Source organism: Hyaena hyaena, unplaced genomic scaffold (genome assembly GCF_003009895.1).
Source record: "Hyaena hyaena isolate Hyena2069 unplaced genomic scaffold, ASM300989v1 scaffold_92, whole genome shotgun sequence".
Classification (NCBI taxonomy): Eukaryota; Metazoa; Chordata; class Mammalia; order Carnivora; family Hyaenidae; genus Hyaena; species Hyaena hyaena.
The window spans coordinates 658,670-675,573 of record NW_024080723.1 but is presented as its reverse complement, the minus strand read 5'-3'; the positions used below and the strand labels follow the sequence as shown (position 1 = coordinate 675,573).

Sequence of the window (16,904 nt, the reverse complement as noted above, 5' to 3'; positions counted from 1 at the left end):
CTTATGATATGGTGCTAAGTCCCTGTGTTTTTGTCATACTCATGGCTCTTGTATAAGCAAAATGATATAGCTGAAGATTGACCAAGTAATAATTTTTAAAAATCAACTGAACTCCTAATATGTGCCAGTCGCTGTGCTAAACACTTCCCATATTTTATCTCATTAGTCTTAATTAGAAGAAATAAAAACAATTAAGATATAGGTACTAAAACTATCCCTATTTACAGATGACAAAACAGAGATGCAAAAACTTATGTAACTGGTCCATGGCCACACAGTTCCAAAAGGCGAGGCCAGGCTCTGAAACCAGGCAGCTGGCCTCTAAGCCTGTGTTTGTGACCACTCTGCAGCAGTGCCTCTCATGAATAAGGACAAGAAGAAACCATCCCCTCCCCTCAGGAGAACAGGATTTTGTTTCTCTACTTTTCTTTCCTTCTGTTTCTGCTCCTTACATTCCTTCTCCCCTTATTTTTCTCTCTCCCTTGTTTATGTCTTAGGTCCACTTATAAATACTCATAGAGGGCACCTGGTTCAAGCGATGGCATGGGAGAGGAGCTCAGAAGGTCATTTCCTCCTAAGGCAGCTGGAAAAAGGTTACAGTACACACCATACCACACACTCCCCCCAACACAAATACTCTTCAGCACGAGAATACATCCTTTAAGCCACAGGGCATAGACTAACATTTCAAGAAGATCAGAAACTTGGAATAAAACCTTGGAGACTACCGTAATTGATTTTCCTTAGCCCATTTCTCTTCTTTGACCACAAAATTTCCTTGCTGATCTTATCTGTGTTTTAACTGTCCCAAATCGATATCCCCAGTCCTAAACTTGGAGGTGCAGCTTAAGCTTCAGGCTTGTAATAGTCAACTCTCTGTTAGACATTATGAACTCAGATCGCATTCCCCCAAATCTGCATCTCCTTCTTGAATTTCCTACTGGATTTTTAGTGGAACCACTAAACTGGACACTGAATATCCAAACTGGAAACATGGGGAACTCTACCTTATTTCCCACATCCAAACCATTAGGTTAATTTTACCTCCCAAATCCTTCCCTTCCAAGGCTCAATTTCTGTTGGTGCTGCTGTAGTTCAGGCCTGTATCATTTCTCCCTGTTTTCATCTCTCCCTTGGACTATTTTAAGAACCCTCTCAGTAGGTGACCTGCTTCAAAGTTACCTACCTTTTTGCAAGTAAATAAGAATCTATGACCCTCACCTGCTCTGAACAGTGCAGTGGCTCCCTATTGCCTCCAGGATAAAGTTTGCATTCCTAATCCCAGCACCCACCTGGCCTCGAATAGCCCAATCCTTTCTGTGCTAGGCCTATATCCCAAGAACCTGCAATTCTCTAAGCCTAAATAGCTGTTCTACTAAGTTGAACAAATATGCGGGATTTTGATCTTTAAGTAAGAGACATACTTGCTCCTCTGAGAATGTACTACATAACTACAAATTTACTGTGAACATTAAGTCTCCTTTTAAAAATGAGAAGACAGGGGCCCCTGGGTGGCTGGGCTTGAGCTCCACGTCTGGCGCTGCACTGACATTCGGGAGCCTGCTATAGATTCTCTGTCTCCCTCTCTCTCCACCCCTCCTGGGTTGGTCTCTCGGTCTCTCTCTCTTTCTCTTTCTCAAAAACATATAAACATTAAAAAAAATGAGAAGAGAGAAAAAAAGTTGCTTAAGGTCCACACTCTTTTCGCATTTTCACCAAGAACTGTGAGGACGCCTTGAGAAGAAGCCCAGTCTGGTGAGGGCACTCAGGCAGCCTCTGGCAGGCGCAGGGTGGAAGCCCGACAGGAATGGGCATGTTAGCAGGGCCCAGGTCCACCCACGGTGGGGGGCCACAGCGAGGTACAGCAGCTCTAAGGGACGCTGCCGGACAGGGTGCAGGGGTCTCCAGAGCTGAGGAGACAGACTGAGAGTCTGGGGTGCAGGGTAGAGACTGGAGAGGAGAGGGCTGCGCAGAGAGAGCCACCGTGGCTGAGCATATTTGTTCACCTTGGTCACAAGGTGAATCAACCGGGGAACCTGAAAAACTGTGAATGCCCGAGTTCACCCTAGAGAGCCGTAAGCAGCAGGTCCGAGTGCAGCCTGAGCACCAGGAGTCCTGAAAGCGTTCCTCCTGCGTCTGCTGGGTGCGAACGGCCGGATGGGCTGAACCCAGGCAGAAGCCAGGAGAAGCAGCCTGCAGAAGTCAGCACCCTGCCATGGAGGGTGAGAGTAGCATCTGACAGCCAGCAGATCTAGACTCAGCTAATACAGTGGTAAGAACAGGAGAGAGGAGAAGCAGCAAAACATAAGTAACTAAACAGGGTCTTCTCTAAATCCTTCAGTGGCAGGCTCACATTCCGCTTCCTCTGTGAAGCCTTCCCGGAGCACCCCGACAGCAGCGTTTCCTTTTCCTCCTTCTTATAATGCTGACTGCTGTTCCTCCAGTGACAAAATTTCGCGTCCTATGCCCCAAGTGTCCTCAACTGGTAGCCTATCATCTTGTTCTTGGTCATCCTGCACCAGGAAAACCGGAGCTTTCTTCCTCTTGCTGTTTGCATCATGTATTTGCTTCTTTCCCAAGCTGACTGGCTAGCTCATTGGGATACTTAGCTACTATTACATAGTAATTAATGGCTAAGCATGGTTAATCTATAACCCCTTCCAGATGACATTTGCATGGCAAAACTGACCTTGAGTGCAAGAATTTTAAGGCAAAGTCAGAGCTGATTGAGTAGATTTTTGTGTCCCTTAAATTTAAATAAATTTAAATCAAATAACATAGGTGCCGGCCTAATATTGGATAGTAATGATTTACAAATTTACAAATGATTAACTACAATGTATTTTGAGCACAACTCTACCCACAGCTGTTAAAACATTCAGCAGCATAAATACATCCTTAAGATAAATTTGTATTTCTAGTTAAAGAAATCTCTTAGCACCTTTACATAAATTAGCCTAGAAATATACTTGCTGTAAATTCCAAAGTTGTGTGATTTCACATCAAAAGAAATTTACCTTTTTTAGTGGAAATAATAAACATCAACCTATCTGCCTGAGAAAGCTACTTTCCAGAGAAGAACAAAATCCAAGATCAAAACCAGAAATCACGTGTGTGTGTGTGCGCGTGTATGTGTGTGTGGTTAGACTGATCGTTTATCACCTGAAAAATTGGGCCCAAACTGTGTAACTGTTAAATTACTAAGTACTTCCAAAATGGACATGCTATTTTACTATTATTTTAAATGTTTTTCTTTTAATGTTTATTTTTGAGAGAGAGACACACACAGAGTGAGAGAGCAGGGAAGGGATAGAAAGAGAGGAAATACAGAATCTGAAGTAGGCTCTAGGCTCTGAGCTGTCCACACAGGGCCCAATGCAGGGATTGAACTCATAAACTGTGAGATCATGACCTGAGCAGAAGTCGAAAACTTAACCAACTGAGCCACCCAGGTGCCTCTGGACATGCTATTTTAAAACATTGTTTTCTGGTATGAGTTTTTCTTCATTATGAATCTATATTAAAAAGTTGTGGAATGGGGCGCCTGGGTGGCTTAGTCGGTTGGGCGTCTGACTTTCGCTTAGGTCATGATCTCGCGTTTCATGGGTTCGAGCCCCTTTTCTGGCTCTGTGCTGACTGCCAGCTCTGAGCCTGGAGCCTTTTTCAGAGTCTGTGTCTCCCTCTCTCTCTGACCCTCCCCTGTTCACGCTGTCTCTCTCTCTCTCTCTCTCTCCTAGAAATAAATAAAAATATTAAAAAAAAAAAGTTGTGGAAAACTCACTTTGTGCTACATTAAGATATTTACAATCTTTATGGTAGTGCAGACTCCTAAAAACAAACAGTAAGACAGTCACAGAGTATTGAAAAAATACACATGCATACATAAAAGCCACAGACAGATCCCTCCTTATGATCCTATAGGAAAACATAAAAAATCATCAACTCATAGAAACATAATCTCTTTGTCAACTACTGAGTGGATAGAATTCCAGTGAAGAGTTCACAATTGTCATCAGTACACTTTCAACCCCCCAAATCTCACCCACCACCACCTGACTGGGCTCCCCAAATTCTCAATAAAAGAAACATATCTGTTCTACTTGAATAGTGAGCACAATCTTCCTGTAGCTATTTGGATCTTACATAAGCAGTTAGGACAATACATTTAACGGACAGAATTAAAACCCAAAAGAGGCAAATGACCACAAATTAATGAATGGAATCCCAATAGACTCTTGGGGGCAGCAGTGTGACCACAAGAGCCTTTTTCTTCCATCACACCATTAAATAAGAAGAGGAAGATGTTTTCTGTACATAAAAACCAGAAAATTAAGGTTAACTGAGCTATAGGTTTTCAAGTAATGAGTAACAAATAATGCTTAGGAAAAAAAGAAACAACAAAAAATGCTCAGTAACTACAAGGGTAAGCTTCATGTAATTACCAAAATTAGTAGTAAATCTTCTACGATTTTATCATGAAAATATACACCTTAGACAAAAGGCAGAGACAGAAAAGAAACTTCTTTTCTTAGCTTGTGAGAAGAGACTAGCAATTTTTTTGAAAATATAATGCACACTCATACTCTACTGAGTCAATATTCAATTATTCAAACTAACATTCAATAGTTAAATTAATTGACTGATTAAACCATGACATCTAGGAATGCCAATCACTCATAAGACCTGAGTGTCTTTCTGGGAATAAATGACTGCGATTTCCTCCCTCCCTTCCTCCCTTCCTCCCTTCCCTTCCTCCCTTCCCTCCCTTCCTTCCCTTCCTTCCCTTCCTTCCTTCCTCTCTCTCTCTCTTTCTCTCGCGCTCTCTCTCTCTCTCTCTCTTTCTCTCTCTCTCTCTCTCTTTCTTGATATTTCACCTGCCCCGCCAGCTCTGAGGCCAGAAGGGATAAGGGAAGCCCGGGTGGCCTCGCCTCCCACCCGCGCGTGCCCCATCCAAATGACAGGCTGAAGAGAAATGTCTCATGCATCATAGTCAATCCACAGCTCAGAGAATGTAAACATGACCTGGACAAAGTTAAAGGGCATTCCAAGGCCTTAATATTATAAGACTCTTTTCAAACTGGACCCACCAAATATGCCTTGGGGACCCAATGGGTCTAGGAACCACCTATACAATGCTTGGCTTTGTTTAGTGACAACAAAGGGGTCAAAGATTTGAGAAACAAAAGCAGTAGGACACAGCCTCCCAAAGCAAAACCAACCAAACGAGAAAAAAATATTCACAATTGTTTGGGGGAAAAATGATTCTAGGTTGAAACTTTAAATCAAATTACTTAAGTTATTAATTAATTAAAACCTTCAGTTAAGAGAAGAGAAAGGAAAAAAGGTCACTGTTTCTCAAATCTTGTCAGTGCCTATTTCTCTCTCTTAATTTCTCATGGAAACAGATTTAACGATACACACACACATATACACACACAGTTGCTCTCTTTCAGTTATAGCAACTTTAAATTTTAGGGACAGACATGCCACACTTTTCTATGAGGTAAGAAGTCTTAAGTGTAGCCAGCTGTACATTTTAGACCAACAAAAGAAAGATTTATAAAGAGCGAGGCACTGTTCAGTCAACTTCAGACAAACATTAATGGTGAGGAACATTACACAAGAAAACAGGAAGCATTTATAGATTTTTTTGACTAAAAAGATTACATGGGAAATTTAGGTGAAAGACAGATTTTTAACTGTCCCATGTCTTCATGGCAGACAAAAATGCAGAGACCAATGTAATGATCAGGAAAAAAAAAATCATGTAAGAATCTCCTCCATGTAGTATCATAGATTAGGGATTATGGCGGGTCATATCACAGCCTCATTAAATAATTTGGACATCATCATAAAACACCACATATAACAAGTAGCTGAGAATAACTGAAGGCTGAAAAAACCTAATCCACATTGTTCTCTTCACAAATGCCTGGAACAAGTGGACTCTTCAAGGTCCACAGCATAATCTAGCTCACTACACTGGTGCTCCTATGCCTGAAAACATTTACTGCAAGGGCCTCCTAGCATACAGAGAGGAAGCAGCATTTTTTGTTTGTTTTAGATAATCCAAGTAGGTTCATTACTTCCTTCCTCTTGTTTCTATTTTGAGGACAAGAGCAACAGAAAGCCCATTCCCATTCCAGCCCTACTCCCAACACAAATTACAATTTCTTTCTATGTGCTAAAAGGAGCTATGAACAAAAAAGATGAGGTTCAATTGCTGAGGGGCAGCAATAATAAGCATGTTCTTACCTGATATGGCCAATGAGTTCAATGAGCTTGTGACTAAAAAAATAAGCTGTCAGCTCAGACACATGACTCAGGACTGAACAGACCCCAAAGAGAGTCGTAGTTCCATTCAAGTCTTCCAAATGCCAGTAGAGAAAGGTGAACACAAAGCCATATCCAAAACCCATAAACCATGCCACGAACAATACCGAGCCATACTGCACACTGCAAAGCAGCCTGATTAAGTCCCAAAAGTTGAAGGCTTGTGAGTGGCTCATGGTGGTTGGTGTCTCCTCAGAGGACTCTGTAGAGCTGTTCCTCTCCACTTGAGGGATCTCCACCTCTTTTCCTTTATTTTCATTGTTTTTGAAATGGTTATAGCGGAAGCGGAACTGAGTGGCGACAATCAAAGCCATGGTCATGAGAACTCCAAAGACAATAAAGACGATCTGGTAGTTCCGATACTCAGGGGGTTTACACCCCTTTCCATCGATGAGCACTTCTATGTGTGTGTAGTCAATCCCAATGCCCACAGACAGCATCGCCAGGCCCCAGCCCAGGGAGCCCCACATACGCTGCAATCCATAGCGATCTCTGTGTTTTCCCAGATACTGAAGTGTTACAGTGTCCACAATGGTGACAGAAGAGGCACTGAAAAATTCTCCTATTATGACGACTACCAGGATCACCAAGAATATAGCCTCAACCTCTTGCTGATCATAAACAAGGTAAAGATCAGAAGGTAAAGATTTGGTGGTAGTGACAATAGCAGTGGTCGTCTCTCTGGTTACATTTCCCAGGAAGGCAGAGGTTGCTGTGCTTGGATTCAAGGTAAAGTCCATAATATGGTCAGTAATTTCATCTGTCTGAGGTTGCGGAGTGGGTGCACTGGTCTTGTTTGGGGCTGTCGAAAAGATGACAGTTTCAGTGACATTGGGCCCTGTTTCTAATATCACTGGCCAATTGGAAGGGAGTAGGCTCCTTTTCTCACGCATTCTTGGTGATGTGGTAATGGAAGAATTGGTCGGCGGGATAGTTAGCAGGTGACTTGAGTTGGTGGGACGAGATGTTGGGGGAATCTTTGGTACACATCTCAAGGTAGCAGGTTTGACAAATCCGATGCCCAGGTTGAATAAAACCCAACACAAAAGAGAAAAGAGGAGGACAATTTTGCCTTTTCTAAAGCGATCTGCAACTACACCCCAAAACGGGGCACTGCAGAATTCAATGAAGTACCGGATACCTACTAGCAATCCACTCTGGCTTGGTGACATTCCCAGCTGTTTATAATACACCGGCAGAAGTGGGTAAAGAGAGCCATATGCAGAGTAAAAGAAAAAATAGAAGACCTTGGATATCAGAAGATCATTGTTTATTTTAACACAATGTTTCTCTATCCAGTCTACTTCCTCCTCAGGAAGAGCAGAGGTTTCTGTGGAGGTGGGTGTTTCATTTGAAGGTGGTTCTGGTTCCCTGGAAATACCATTAAAGGGATCAGCAAGCACATATTTTCTCTTCTGTTCCTCTTCATCATCCGTTAAGATGGCAACTTTATCATCTGCCGCCATGGCTTCTCACCACCATCAGAAAGTTTTAAAGTTTTAGGGCCTTCAAAATTTTTATTGTTGATCTGTAGAGTAAAATTTAAAAGATAGCTTAGTATGACAATAACATGTAAACACAGAGCTTCTTCTTGCAAGAAACTGAGGAGTTTCAAACTAAAAATAGTAACTGTGAGAGAATTCTCCCATTTATCATTTACAGCCATACAATACTAAATAAGAAAAATAGCTTTCAAAAAGTCAATACTCTTTGTGGCCACTGACTGACTAATTACATGTTCTAATGGCAAGTTTATGGCTCAAGTTCATTCTCAAATCTTTTCATTGATTTGTAGTGAAAATGTACAAGTGATAGGGATTATGTCTAAGCCAAATACAGAGAATTGAAAATAAATACTCTTTACAGTTTCTTGGTTCTACTTTTCAGGCAAATCCAATGCACTATGAGGTGTAGAATTTTTAGGAAATAAAGGGAGCTACAACCATTAAGTTTCTATAGGAAAGAAGAAGTAAGTAAGTTTTTAACCACAACCACAAACGTGATGAGAATGAGGGAGCAAAATACACATTCGCAACTGGAGTTGGTCACTATAGCCATGACAGGCATCCTGGTAAGGAGACCATCCTTACACTGTGTATACTGCATATGTTTCTCCAGGTGTGCATTTATGGATTGTAGTTTTAAAAAATGTCAGAAAAAAAACAACAGATGCCAATTATTGAGTGAGCACTTACTCGATGCCAGGCAACACATAAAGATCTTTAAATGTATTAATGCATACTGATCACAATATCCCTATTATCTTCTCCATGTTGCAGATGAGAAAAATGAGGCATGGTGAGCTTAAACAACTCATAAGTGGCAGAGTGAGGACTTGAACCCTAATATTATGGCTTTAAGCTGCATGCTCTAATAACCACAATAAATCGCCAAAGGTTACATTCTGGGTAATAAAATGCTATTAAACCTTTTTATAAGACAGGGTGTTTCATAGGAAAAGATAAGTAATATGTCAATGGTATAAATTTACAGGAACTGTGGCACATTCCACCAGAAGTTCCCTTTCTTCCATTATACTGAGAATTAAAGGGCCAAAAGGTTCTGTTTGCATCAAGATTTGTCAAGTGGTAATGAATATAGTCTGACGTAGGAGGTGTACACATTAAATACATATTAATTCCTTTCATCTTTAACTTTACTTGTTACTCCTTGGAATAGATCTCACTCTCCCTTTTCCCAAAACAAAGACTAACTTTCTGAAAATCTTCCAGAATCATGCTTGTAAGCATTTTAAAAATAGCTCCTAGGCAGATAATAGGAACACAATTTAATGAGACCTGTGTAATAAGCCAACTTCTCTTTTACCCCCAAGAGCCACGTGTCAAAATAGGTGTAAGTTTTAAAAATGCTTGTGTGTTTCTTACTTTTAGGCTTAAGCAATTCTTTTATTTGAGGTAAAATTCACATAAAATTAACCATTTTAAGTAAACAATTCCATGGAATTCAGTGCATTCACAATGTGGTGTAACTCCCAACTCTATCTAGTTCCCAACTCATGTTTTTCTTGGAGTGAAAGGAATCTTTTTTTCCCCACAAAACTTGAGGGAAAAGCAAAATCCAATCTTTTGCTGTCCAGCTGAAAGATTTTCTCAACGTTCTATATTTATTTTTCTTTCATCATCAGTGCCTTCACCTATCCCAGTCGGCTCCAATTCCATCTCATCACCTGGAAAGAACAATAATTCTCCTTTGGACTTATTTTCTAAATTATTTTCATTTCTAAGCTCAATCTTGAAAGAAATGTTTGTTCTTTTCCAAGTGAATAAAATTACATGACACTCGAGCGAAGATGGCAGAGTGCACATATCTGACCTCAATCCCTAAACCCCACTAAAATGACAACACGCACACACATTCTTCAAGTCAAAATCCAATAGTCCGAGCTAGGAGAATTAAAGGGCCCATAAATGGATAGAATAAGATTCTGGAAGCCAGAATACAGTTAGACAATTGATAAATAACTTAGTAGTTCTGAGAAAACAGAAACCTTGGTTGATAGTGGGGAAAGCCAGTAAAATAGTTTATTCTTCAGAACCCTTCAAAGGCTCACAGGTTGGCCATGTCGGGCTGAAGTGCAAGGCAGTGTGGGGGTGGCGGAGGGGAGGCTGCTGTCAATGGAGGTGACTGAAAATCTGAACCCCCACTCAGGACACCCGGACACCCAATCCCCCTCTGTACTCCATGTGGAGGCTTTTTCCTCTGGAGAGGATAAAACAGAGGTTCTGTTTTCATACAGAAACAGCTGGAGTTGAGAGTAGGGGTACCATACTGAAAACAGGGCCAGAGTGAACATACACACCCTGATTCCAAGCCTTAGCCCTGTCCCTAATCCCCATCCCATTTCTCTCAGGGTGCCCAGAAGCTGGCAAGGCTTCTATCCTTCAGGCAGGAAGCTGGAAGGTTCTCTGGAGATCCTGATACTGAGGTCTCCCTAACTAAACATCCCACCAAATCATGCTACATGGAAGCTCAGAGTCATCAAGCCCTGTCACTAAATACGGGCAGACACCCAGAATTATAAGACATTTGAGGAAAGTATCTTACATGAAAGATAGAACCATGGGAGCACCTGGGTGGCTCAGTCGGTTGGGCATCTGACTTCAGCTCAGGTCATGATCTCATGGTTTGTGAGTTCAAGCCCCACACTGGGTTTTCTGCTGTCAATACAGAGCCAACTTAGGAACTTCTGTCGCCCTTTCTCTGCCCCTCCCCCACTCACACTCTCTCTCAAAATACTTAAGCTTAAAAAAAAAAAACCAAAACAAACAGAAACACACACACACCCTCACACACACGGAGAAAATAGGAGGTATATGAGGAAAAAAGTATTTCCTAAAGATATTATCTTCAGAAATGGGAAAAGAAATGCAACTATGAAACAAAAACAAGACAATACAAATTTTTAAAGAAGAAGGAAGATGAGAAAATAAAAGTAATGCCTGAATGAAAAAATCATGGCAATTTTTTTTTGTGGAAAAAGAGCATACATGACGAAGTAAGGGATATTAAAGAGACATCTGAGGCAACTTCTTAGAAAAAAGAAGAAAAAGAACGACAATGAACAGATCTTTCGCTTCACTTCATACTCAAAAATCAATTCCATATGGACTGTATATCTAAAAGTAAAAGACAGGGGTGCCTGGCTGGCTCAGCTGGTAGAGCATATGTGACTCTTGATCTCAGAGTTGTGAGTTTGAGCCCCAGGTTGGAGGTAGAGTTTACTTTTAAAAATATTTAAAATAAATAAATAAAAGTAAAAGATAAAGTAACATAACTTTTAAAATAGAACACAGAAAAATATCTTGAAGATTTTAGGATAGAAAAAGACTTGTTAAATAGGATATAAAAGTACTAAGCATTAAGGAAGAAAAAAATGAGTTGGACTACATTAATATTAAAAACTTCTTTTCATAAGAAGGCAACATTAAAAATGGAAATGTCAAGCCAAAGAATAAAATAAGGTATTCTGGTAGGGGTGAATGTCAAATATAAATAGATATATTTGTATATATCTATATGTATATTTGTATATATCTATATACATCTGACAAAAGAATGTATCAGATATAGAGAGAAATCTTAAAAATCTGTAGAAAGATATCAGGTAGTCTAACAGAAAAAAATGTATAAATAAGAGTCACTTCAGAAAAGAGCCCATGCAAATGGAAAATAATTAATAAAAAGATGGTCAACTTGATTAAAATGAGCAGTGAGCAAATTAAAACAGAATGCAACAATACAACATATTCCCAAAACGGCTAAAACGAATAGGACAGAAAATACCAAGAGCTGATGAGGACGTAGAGCAACCGGAACTCTCCTAGACTGCCGGTAGGAATGTAAATCGGTACACTACTTTGATAACAGTTTGGAACAGCTATCAAACCTGAATGTATACCTGACAAGTCCTAGATATTTATTAAGTAGTAATCTGTTTGCCAAATAAGATCTACAAAAATGTTCACAGTAGAACAATTTTAATGGCTCAAAACTAGGAACAACCTATTTACAGCAGAATACATAAAGTATGTTTTATTCACATAATGAAATACTGGATAGCAGTAGAAATGAACAAACTACAACTTCATGCAATGACAAGGATGAATCTCACAAACATAATACAGTCTGAGAAAAGAAAGAATCAAAAGAGCACACACCATATGATTCCATGTATACAGAGTTACAAAAGCAGGCGGAACTAATCGATGGTATTAAAAGTCAAGGTAGATTTTTGTTTCCAAAGAGATGAAGTAGACACACTTTCCCCTACTACTCCTGCTAAGTACAATTTGGACATTATATATAAAGCAAATACAGAAGACTCTGAAAGGTAGACAGAAGAAGGCACACCTGCTAGGGACCTTGGTATCCAAAGAACATGGGGGTGAGTGGAGCTAAAGAACTCAGAAATACCAATGAATGCAAACCAAAAAACAAACAAACAACAAAGAATAAAGTTCTCTCTGGCTAAACGATGAGGGAAAATCCAGCCTAGAAAAACAGAAAACTTTAGGTAATAACTGCTCCACTCCAGCCTAATATCACAGAAGGAGACTGCAGAGTAATGTGGCCTTACTCCCACCTGCACCAGCAAAGGCTGCCTAGGCTGCAGACTTCCACCCTCACCAGGCTACAAGAGGGCACCCCAACCCCTAAGCTGAGGTGGCATCAGAGAACACCAAGTAGGGGGCTGGGACTTTCATCACTGCTAGGTGGTGATGAGATCACATCCCCACAACAGTGTCATGGAGAACACGGGGGATCCTGAACTTCCATGCCTACCTGTCGGTAACAAGATACCCCTACCTTTCCCACCTGGAGTGGTGTCAGAAGAGGCCTAGTAGACACTCATGACTTTCACCACCACCCCTCACTGGGGTGTCAGTGAAGCCACATAGGGAGCAGCAATGAGGCATTCCTATTCCTTCTAGCCAGGGAGGTATTGGTGGACGTCTAATGGTGTGCCTGAACACCCATCTCTACTTGACAGTAACGAAGAGGAGCTCCTTTACTCTCAGGTGTCATGAGGGGCTAAGTGGGGAACCTGGACTTCTACTTCCGTCTGGCAGTACTGAGGCAACATCTCCAATTACCTTGCTAGAGCATGTCAGAAAAATCCAGCTGGAACAGAAGGCTTAAACATGACCCACAGTTTTATAACATAATACCTAAACTGTCCAAGTTTCGATAAAAAATAACACATACCAAGAATCAGGGAGACTTCAAAAAATGCTTCGACAAGTGATTACAAACCCTCTTTAAGGAAATGGAAAGAGGGGTGCCTGGGTGGCTCAGTCGGTTAAGCATCTGACTTTGGCTCAGGTCATGATCTCACGGTTTGTGGGTTTGAGCCCCACATCGGGCTCTGCACTGACAGCTAGCTCAGAGCCTGGAGCTTGCTTCAGACTCTGTATCTCCCTCTCTTTCTGACCCACCCCTGCTCACACTCTCTCTTTCTCTCTCAGAAATAAATAAAAATATTTTAAAAAATTTTTAAATGGAAAGAAGAAAGTTGAAGCACAGAAATAGAAAGTCCCAGCAAAAAATGTAATATATACAAAACGGAAATTTTAGAACTGGAAAAGACAATGACCAAAATATAAAAAACTCAATGGATAGACTCTACAGCAGAATGGAGGAGAGAGGGAAAATGAGAGAACTGAAAGACAGAACATAGAAATTACACAATCTGAACAACAGAGAGAAAATAGACTGGAAAAAAAATTAACAGAGCCTAAAGGACCTGTGGGATAATGAAGATTGAACATTCATTCATCAAAGTCCTGGAAAGAGAAGAAGAAAAGGGCACAGATGAAGTACTCAAAGAATTAAAGATGAAAACTTCTCAAACTGGCAAAAGACCTACAGATTCAAGAAACTGAATGTGCTCCAAACAAGAGAAACCCACACAAAGACACATCATAGTCAAACTCGGAAATCAAAGACAAAGAAAAAATCCTGAAAGCAATGACACAAGACTCACAACTTTCCAGTACTGGAAAAACAAGTGATAGCAGATTTCTCATTAGAAACCATATACACCAGGAGCAAGTGGCATGATATATTTTGTGAGAGAAAAGAATTAGTGGGGCACCTGGGTGGCTCAGTCAGCTACGTGTCCAACTTCGTCTAAGGTCAAGATCACACAGTTGGGGAGTTCAAGCCCCACGTCAGGCTCTATGCTGACAGCTCAGAGCCTGGAGCCTGCTGCAGATTGTCTCCCTCTCTCTCTGCCCCTCCCCCAGTGGCACTCTGTCTCTCCCCCTCTCAAAAATAAACAAAACATTTAAAAAATTGAAAAAAAATTATCAACCCATAATCTTATATCCATAAGACACCAGAAACCTACAGACCAATATACCTTATAAACATAGACACAAAAATCCTTAACAAAATATTAGAAAAGAAAATTTAGCAATATATAAAAAGAACTGTACACTTTGACCAAGTGAGATCTATTGCAATGATACAAGACTAGTGCAATATTTGAAAACCAATCAATGTAAATCCACATTAACAAGCTGAAGAAAAAGAGTATCATAATGCTATTAATCAGTGCAGAAAAAATATTTGACAAAATTAAACACTAATTCATGAAAAGTCTCAGAAAAATAGGAAGACAGGGAAACTTCCTCAACCGGATAAAGATCATCTACAAAAACCTACAGGTAACATTATACTTAATGATGAAAGACTGTTTTTTTCCTAAAGGAACAAAGCAAGATCATCCGGTCTTACCACTCTTATGCAACATAGTGTTGCACATTTCTTTCTTTTTTGATCTGTCAAAAATCAAATGGCATTTCAATGAGGACAAAAAAGAAAACAAAAGAGATCAAAAAGAAACTGCCTCTATTTGCACCTGACATGAGACTATGTGGAAAAAATCTCAAGAAATCTACAAAATCTCCTAGAAAGAAGAAATATTTAAATATAAATTAATACACAGGACTATACGCTAAAAACTACCAAATGCCAATGAAAGAAATAAAAATCTAAATAAATGGTGGGTGCCTGGGTGGCCCAGTCATTAAGCATTTGACTTCAGCTCAGGTCATGATCTCACGTTCTGTAAGGTTGAATCCCACAGTGGGTGAGCTCGAGGCCTGCTTTGGGTGAGCACGAAGCCTGCTTAGTGTGACCCCCGCTCCTCTCTCTCTCCCTCTGCCCCCCACTCCTCGTTCACATGTGCCCCCGCTCATCAATCAATAAATAAAATGGAGAAACAGACCATGTTCATGCTTTATATGAATATTAACTCAAAATGGATCACAGATTTAAGTGCAAGATGTAAAACTACATAACTTTTAGGTAAAAAGCTTAGGAGAAAATCTTCAGGCTCTAATGCTAGCCAAAGAGTTCTTAGACCTAACACCAAAAGCATGATTTATAAAAGGAAAAATTGGTCAATTAGACTTCATCAAAATTTTAAAAATTTGTTCTGTAGAAGTCTACTAAAAGGAGGAAAAGACAAATTATAGAGTAGGAGAAAATATCTTCAAGACACATTCAAAAATTATTAGTATCCAGAACATATAAAGAATTCTTAAAACTCAACAGCAAGAAAAAATAGTAATAATAATAATCCAATTGGGAAATGTACATAAGACGTGAGGAGACATTTCACCAAAGAGGAGAGACAGGATATACAGATGCATATAAACAGAGGAAAAGATGTTCATGGTCCTTAACCAACAGGGAAGTGTACATTTAATTAAAAGGTATCACGACACATATGTAACAATGGCTAAAATAAAAATAAGGATAAAAAAACATAAAAATTCTGCCAAGGATAAAAAAAGAAACTAGATCACTCATACATTACTGGTGGGGATGTAAAATAGTACAGCCACTCTGGAAAGCAGTTTGGCAATTTCCTAACAATCTAAACATGTGACTACCACATGACCCAGCAACAGCACTTCCGGGCATCTATCTCAGAGAAATGAAAAAAAATTCACACAAAATACCAATACACAAATATCGATAGCAGCTTTATTTGTAACACCCCCAAAATGAAAATAACCAGATGCCCTTCTGTGGACTAATGGTTCAACAAACCATGGCACATCCATACCATGGAATATTATGCGGCAATAAAAGGGAACTATTGATTCATATAATAACCTGAACAGATCTCCAGAGAACTGTAGAGTGAAAAAGCCAATCTTAAAAGATCACATGCTGTATGATTCCATTCCTATATCATTCTTGGAATGACAAATTTACTGAAATGGAGAACACAAAAGAGATTGTCAGGAGTTCAGCAGTCTGAACTCAGATTAGAGGCAGGAGGCAAGGGGCAGTGGCTACAGAAGGGAAGCATGGGAAATCCTGGTGGGGACACAGCGTTCCATACCCTGATCATACAGAAGTCAGTATACTGGCCGTGCTACGGTACTCGAGTTGTGCAAGCTGTTACCACTGAGGAAAAGTGAACACACAATAGGCAGGCCATCTCAGGATCATTTCTTACAACGGTATGAGAATCTACAGTTACCTCAAAACAAAAAGCTTAATGTTTTTTAATAAAAGCTTTATTTTTAAAGTAGTAGTTACCCTTGGGGGAGGTAGTGACTAAAAGGGGCTCTAGGGTGCTGATAATTTTATAGTTTTTTGATCGGTGTCTTTTTTTTATTTTATTTTTTTGATCGGTGTCTTTATTATACAGATGGGTTCAATGTGTATTGATTTGTATTATTTTTTCAACAAAAAAAATGAACTTAAAATACGAAGAAGAAGAAGAAAAGAGATGAAAGTAGGAGAGAAATGTTAAGACAAATATAGGATCATCCAGAAAGTCAAGTATCTAAAAACACTGGAAATCCAAGAAGAGAAAAACAGAGAAAATTAAGAGCAGGACATTTTTTAATTTGAGAAAATTTCTCAGAACTGGAAGCTATGAATTGTCTGACTGAGACAACCCACTGAGTACCCAGAATGGGGAAGAAGAGAGACCTGAGCCAAAGCATACCATTAAAATTTCAGAACACTAGGACAAACCAATGACCCCACAAAGTTTCAGAGAATAAAATATATCACATACTAAG

The 16,904-nt window shown here is 39.9% G+C and overlaps 1 protein-coding gene across 2 annotated transcripts in view; it reads right to left on the bottom strand.

The window, feature by feature from the left end:
- MFSD6 (major facilitator superfamily domain containing 6) overlaps positions 1-16,904 on the bottom strand; it is an 81,106-nt gene that overhangs the window by 47,413 nt on the left and 16,789 nt on the right. For both annotated transcript variants that reach the window (XM_039234720.1, XM_039234721.1), the window contains exon 2: positions 6,256-7,861. In XM_039234720.1, the coding sequence (XP_039090651.1) occupies positions 6,256-7,799 (1,544 nt within the window). In that variant the 5' untranslated portion in view covers positions 7,800-7,861. The remainder of the gene's footprint in view (positions 1-6,255; positions 7,862-16,904) is intronic.